General features: G+C 39.6%; 1 protein-coding gene across 1 annotated transcript; it reads right to left on the bottom strand.

The window, feature by feature from the left end:
* Positions 1-2,595: 2,595 nt before the first annotated feature.
* On the bottom strand, positions 2,596-5,929 carry LOC137868620 (serine/threonine-protein kinase ULK1-like). The gene is made up of 5 exons (XM_068705497.1): positions 5,746-5,929; positions 4,910-5,028; positions 4,634-4,791; positions 4,092-4,227; positions 2,596-3,820 (listed from the first exon to the last, which is right to left on the bottom strand). The coding sequence occupies exons 1-5, from the start codon at positions 5,868-5,870 to the stop codon at positions 3,765-3,767; spliced, it is 594 nt and encodes a 197-aa protein (XP_068561598.1). The 5' UTR covers positions 5,871-5,929; the 3' UTR covers positions 2,596-3,764.
* Between the last annotated feature and the right edge of the window lie 943 nt (positions 5,930-6,872).

Genomic DNA, 6,872 nt, shown 5'->3' with positions numbered 1-6,872 from the left:
TACTGTATTGAAGCAAACTATAATTACTTCATATTTCGTTCCTTATTTTATAGTAAAATCGTGTTGAAAACATAGGTATCAAATATGATACAGCAGGTTTATAAAGTAATAATTCACCTGTGAATCCTTGTATTGTATTTCATTGTGCACTCTGTATTATGCCATATCACAAGGCCAAATACACAGTTTTGGTCATTTAATTAAACTAATTAAAGGTAGTAAGATATATTGAGTGGAAATTTATGTTTTTTATATATATAAAAAAAATCCTTGGCTATCATAATCTTTTGATATATAGCCAATTAATTAATTAATTAATTTAAAAAATAAATAAATTCAGAGTAAACAATCAGATGCAAGCACTGCACAGGCAATCACTTCTCCCATATCTACTGTGGGAAATGTAAAGTCCATGTTTGCCTGAACAAGGACAGAAACTGTGCTTTGCCACGAGGCGAAACAAACAGGTTGTAAAAAGGTTGCTGTTATTGTAGTTACTGTTTCTAAAATAAACATTGTTGTGATCAATACATTGATAAATATGCCTGATGTATCAAATGTGATACAAAAAAATATCATCATCATTTTTCAATAAAGGTCCAATAAACACTTCAATATCAAAAAAATCTGAATTTTCTGAATATCATATGATGTGTCAGGCTTCAAATGACCTTTCCTTTCACTTTATTCATGTTGCAACTCCCAAACAATAAAGGTTACATCACACACAGGGACACTGAGAACGTGTCTGTCATAGATATGACAACATTAAAATGCTTTTTGCAACACTAAGAGACAATATGGAAGATCAGAAGAAGGCCTATTCTTTGGAAATGTATAGGTGGTATGGTGCCATTCTCTCCATTCCTGCGGCGTTATATACACTACAACAATAACTTAATTTACAATATTTACAGGTGATACAGAATGAGTAAAGTGAAATCCAAAAATGAAAACATTCAGGTATGATCTTAGCAAACATACAAAAGAATGATCTAAATCAATGACAGACATATTATGGGAGTTCACACACTACATTATATCTTTACGTGATACTTTGAACAGTAGCCCTGAAGCTCGTGGGGAGTAAGCATTTTGCTCAAGGACACTTCAGCAGAGTGGACACATGCTTATCAAAGGGCACTAGCTCTGCACTTAATACACCACCCTGCTGTTTCATGTGACTTCAACAGCTGCACAAATTATCTTTTGACTCAGTCCACCGGTGCTTATCATTAAGATGGCCAGTAGCAATGATTGTAGGGAACAATGAAAAAAAAAAAAAAAAAAAAAGTCAGTTTCATAAAAGGTAAGACGTCATCGCCTTTCTTTTGAGACATCAAACAGCCTCCCTTTAGCGTCACATTTGAGAAAAAGTATGAAAGAAATATGACAAAAGGCAAAAAAAAAAAAAAAAAAAAACCCTAATAAAAATGACGTATATCTATATCATATTATTTCCTCCATTCTGTTGTGCCAACAGTGCTACTATACTGGCTTCAAACATCTCAGCTTAAACCATCTTCAGCGCTGACCAAACATCAACAACCTGTTCCAAAATATGCTCTCAGGTGCACAGAGAGTGGCCGCGTTAATCAACCTAAAAATACACCTCGGGGAAAAAAAAGAAGAAAGAAAGTGGCTTACACCAGAGGAACCTCTGACTTTCATTCCATATTGTTGAACCACATCTTGTTGCGGAGCAATGTCAATAGCTCTGTACGGAACAAACCCCCACTGTCCATCAATACATTAAACGTCAATTCACACATGCACACAAACTTTGACAGCAACCACAAGGAGAAGTTGTCCCTTCCAATCGGCCCAAAATTTAGGGGGAGTAAAGGTATCCTGTTGAGATATATGGCTAAGGTAAACGATACACAAATATTTCAGGCAAAATACACATTTTTAAATATCACTGCAAATCAACCGGTCACTTTTCAAAACAAACAATCGCGACCCACTAACTACTCTGAAACCCAACACAGCACAGTCAACGCAAATCATTTTTCAGTGTAAAGAAATCTTTCTACGGTTTCACAGCTTTATACCATCTCTTCGTCAGCGTCCTCACATCTAACACACATTGCCTTTTGACAGCAACTGAACTGCAATAAAAAGCGAGAATATATATATATATATACGTATATATATATACGTATATATATATATATATATATATACGTATATATATATACGTATATATACATATATATATATATACGTATATATATATATAATACACGTATATATACATATATATATATATATATATATATATATATATACACGTATATATATATATATATATATATATATATATATATATATATATATATATATATATATATATATACACGTATATATATATATATATATATATATATATATATATATATATATATATATATATATATATATATATATATACACGTATATATATATATATATATATACACGTATATATATATATATATATATATATATATACGTATATATATATATATATATATATATATACGTATATATATATATATATATATACGTATTATATATATATATATACGTATATATATATATATATGGACACGTTTTAACATGTTCCGCTCACGATCACCCCATACAGTACTTCAACAGTGCAAAAACATTCGTCCGTTAATCCCGGGATGAACCCTCCATCTGAGCAACATCGGGTTGATATCAACGCCGTTCCTCTTCCGTCAGCCCTACATTCACATTTGGATTAAACTTGCTCGACTCCGACATGATTGGTTGATTAACATGTGATCAGACAGACTATGGAATCATGTGAAGACATTACCAGCAACTGCAGCACCTTCTGTGTCACTGAGGAATACATCCCAGGTCATTGCAGCATATTCAACACCATTGCAACCAGAGATGCTAACCAGACCGGTTTCAATTCAAAGCTATATTTTTGTATTTAGCAGTGGGGTAGTGAGTGTTTTCTGGACCCATTTTCTGTCTGCCGCTTTAATAATACCAGCCGCCATTTAAAAAACACAAAATCCCTCCTCCACCACGGTTTCAGTGACGGAACGTGGTCTTTAACATTAAGCAAGTACAGAATCAGTAAAGTGACAAACACACGAGGCTTTTGTTTCAAAACCAGCATGGTTAAATAAAACATATATAGAATTTTGGAAATTTTTGTAATAGTAACAATTAAGTAAATACCAGAAATGAAGAAACCTAGGAAAGCAAACAACGGGGTTAAAGACAAACATATGATTGATGAGATTGATACTTGGACATCAGCACACGTCCTTACTGTATGCAAGTGTACAGCAGATACTCTCCCTCCAGCTACTGATCTTGGTAAAAGACGACATTTTGTCTGACAAGTTCACCGACTACTATTCGTCCATCTTACGCTATCTGTTCATGTTTAGTTAAGTATTTGATGTGGGTATGTGACTACTTGGCAATAAGTACTCCTGCAGGTGCTACGCCCGGTGAGAGGAATCTTCTTTCTTGGCAAAAATATGCCCTTTTCTGTGCCAGGAGCTCCGTGTGCAACACCGGAGAAGTCACCGCCACCGTCCACAACTCGGGATGAATAACAAGCCGTTTAGAGAGCACAAGCCCCGACGGTTAAGTTCACGCTGCAAGCCTTGTGGTTTCCTTGTGTTAAAAGTTAAAACCATGACATGTGTGGGTGGAGATTTGGTTTGTTGGTTAATGCGCAGGGTGCAGATGGACCGACATCATAGCCGCACTCAGGGAGCGGTGCAGGACTGTCAAACGCAGAGACCGGACTGCAAAGCTGTGAGGCGGCGTTCAATGCACTCTTTACCTGCATACAAAAAAGAGAGAAGAGACAAGTGGGTGGGGGGGAGCATAACAAGTCCATGCTGTGTTAGCTAAGGGCTTCTTCCAAGTGCCTTAGCTCTGTGCAGCTCTGTGCAGAAATATGAATTTTAATATCATTGTATAGATGGAAAATACTGAATTAATGTGAAATCTAAACAGCAAATTTATTTTTTTTTAGCTGCAGGAACATCGAACTATGCTGCCGAGTGGAGGCGTCCCCTCTCTTTGTGAGACGAGCCGACCCACACACTTACATTTGCTCACGCTGAGGAGGTCGTCCTGTTCAGTGAGCAGCAGAGACAGGCCCTCCATCAGCAGGAGAGCTTTATGGTACCGCAGGACGGACGCTTCACCCTGGTGGAACATCTCGTCCAGTGCAGCGGTCTGAACCTGAGACGACACCGGGAGTCAATAAGTAATATGTCATATTTTAGTTTGTGATTAAAACACCAACATCAGTTACCCGGCTTTTCTTTTCCTTGCTTTGTGTGGTACTCATTTTCCTGAGCAGGTATACAAATAAAAATACGACCTTTAAGCCATTTATATAAATACTCTAATTAGCTCACAGTTACTTTAGTGGCCTTACAATAGTGCTGCGGCTATAAAGCAACAATTTGAGACGCAACTGCTTGGACCACTTCAAAATGTTGCCTTGCATGCGCTCAGGTTGGAAACAAATGCTTGTTTAATTGTTTGCTGGATGCCCACACGTACAGTATCTGAACGATTACCCTGAACCCCCCCCCCCCCCCCCCCCCCCCCCCCCCCCCCCCCCCCCCCCCCCCAGGCTTACCATCTGCACAGTGTGGCTGAACAGCAGCCGCTCAGCTGTGATGGAGGTGATTTGGTCCATTAAGCGGTGCTTCCTGGAAAAGAAGCGCTCCAGACGGGTGCTGAGTGAGCGACAGGACGCCACACTGGACTTGTACAGCTCGTTCAGCCTCCTCACTACTGTATGCGGACAGAAATGTATTTTAATATGCTGCTGGGACACTCGTTGCGCGTTGTTATTAATGTACGTATTAGACGCCTTAACAAGATGAAAAAAAACCCCCAAAATGGCTCATACTTTGCTTGACTGTCGAGGACGGGTAGAGTTTGCCCTGTTTAACTCGCTCCATGGCTGTGTGTAAGGCAGTGGACAAGAGTTCTGCAGTCTTAAGGTAGAGAACCAGCTGTTCCGCATGACTGAGGAGAGAGAGAGAGAGAGAGAGAGAGAGAGAGAGAGAGAGAGAGAGAGAGAGAGAGAGAGAGAGAGAGAGAGAGAGACACACACACACACACACACACAACTTAAAACTCAAATTTAAATGAACAATTGAGACTACAAACAATACAATGTTGGCGTTCAGTTGTGAAAGTTAGCGATGTATCTGTACGATCGACTCGTATAGCAGGTTTATGGGCAATTATGCATCAGAAAAGTCATGGAAAAATGACAAAATGTGAGGCAGACAATATCTCTGATGGTCCTTATCACGCCGAGTCCTGAGGACCAGAGATGAGATCTTTCTCATTAAATAACACGCTCCCCATTATCAAACTCATCTGCAGTGTGTTTCCCCTGAATGTTAGAAGGCATGAAATCTCCTCCTCTTCTGCCTGACTTATCATATTTATGTCTTGTGCGTTCAAGCGTACAAATCTTGTTTCATACCAAGCAGCATGAATGTTGACATATTTAAGTCAATACTCGTGAGCAGGTTCTACAAATTGGCGAGCTGCAACATGAAAGTCTGACTTGACAAATCTTTTTTTGCCAAATAAAAAAACAAAAAACAAACTGTTTGTCCCCAAGGTTATTTACACATTGAAATACTGTATATATATGAATCCAAAATTGGATCCACAATGTCACGGCCGTCCACAAGGGCTGACGGCGACGGTCGATCGGCGCGGCCTTACCTCCACTCTCGGCTCAGCGAGCTTATCTGATCTGCTACCAGGCTCTGCTGCTGAAAGAGGGAGGGATGAGAAACGTCTTCCCGCTCCCCCAACGCCGCCACCCCACAGGCTCCGGCGACCTCCATCAGACAGCGGGCGAAATCCAACGTGAAGCGCAGGCTCTGCACAGTGTCTGTGTGCTCCTGCTGCACTCCGACAGAGAGACGGAGAAAACGGGGGGGGGGGGGGGGGGGGGGGAGGAAATACGATTCAGAAGAAGAGGGCACCAGACTGCAATGTGGCATTTAGGTGGTGAAATGAACACATTCATGATTCCAATCCTCAGATTCCACATTAGGCTGATTTACCACGATGACTTGATCTTTAGACCCTTCGACTACAATACGCTCCCTTGTTACATTTTTCTTACAGACTACACTGTCAAGAGGGTTTATTCATATAGGTGTATGAACGATGTTTTTTAAAGAGGGGTTGTTGTTCAAAGACAAAGACCCGACAGGGTTGGAAGTAAGGCTGCGACAATCGATACATTTTCATGATCGATTAATAAATGAATCGTTTGTTCAAGAAAATATCAGAAAAATAGTGAAGTGTGTGTTTTGATTTCTCACCTCCTGAGGCTCAAAGGCAAGCTTGTTTGATTTGATATTTTATGAAAAAGATATTTGGGTCCCTGCGGATCCGAAACAACAGTGGTAGCGCTGAACTGGATTCTTTTGTGTATCAGTATAGCTGTCCCAAAAACAGTGCTTTTAAATACAAATTGGAGTGGAACATATGCCCCACCCAAGCTCGTCTAAGTCCGACTTGATCGTTTAACAATAAATTAGTTTCTTGAAGGAATACAATTTCACATTTCAAGTATTTCAGATGATTGAATATTCTAGCTCTTTTCACAGGCCCATGTAGGCCTTTTACATTCCAGCCAATGAAACGCACATCAGCCTTTCTCATACGAGTTCTTTTTTCCATGTTTTAATCAAAAAAATCGTTGCAACAAAGTGCACAGCTCCATGGGTGACCTCTCTAACGGAGCAAAAGCAGATTCAAGCTGCACAAATGTGGGGCTGTACCATCCCCTAACCCGATCCCACTCACAAACAAACCTCAGCCTCACCTGTACTCGT

The sequence above is a fragment of the Cebidichthys violaceus genome, unplaced genomic scaffold (assembly GCF_023349555.1).
Source record: "Cebidichthys violaceus isolate CVI_PGR_0920_01 unplaced genomic scaffold, fCebVio1.0.p SCAF_12, whole genome shotgun sequence".
Classification (NCBI taxonomy): Eukaryota; Metazoa; Chordata; class Actinopteri; order Perciformes; family Stichaeidae; genus Cebidichthys; species Cebidichthys violaceus.
The sequence above is the reverse complement of the archived record's forward strand: the minus strand, read 5'-3'. Positions and strand labels throughout refer to the sequence as shown.

Excerpts from the sequence above, each read along its gene's own strand:
- LOC137868620 (XM_068705497.1), bottom strand. The coding sequence starts at position 5,870 with ATGGAGGTCGCCGGAGCCTGTGGGGTGGCGGCGTTGGGGGAGCGGGAA. Across the intron at positions 5,029-5,745 it reads TCGCTGAGCCGAGAGTGGAG|TCATGCGGAACAGCTGGTTC; the intron begins GTAAGGCCGCGC and ends CTCTCTCCTCAG. Across the intron at positions 4,792-4,909 it reads GTCCTCGACAGTCAAGCAAA|TAGTGAGGAGGCTGAACGAG; the intron begins GTATGAGCCATT and ends GTCCGCATACAG.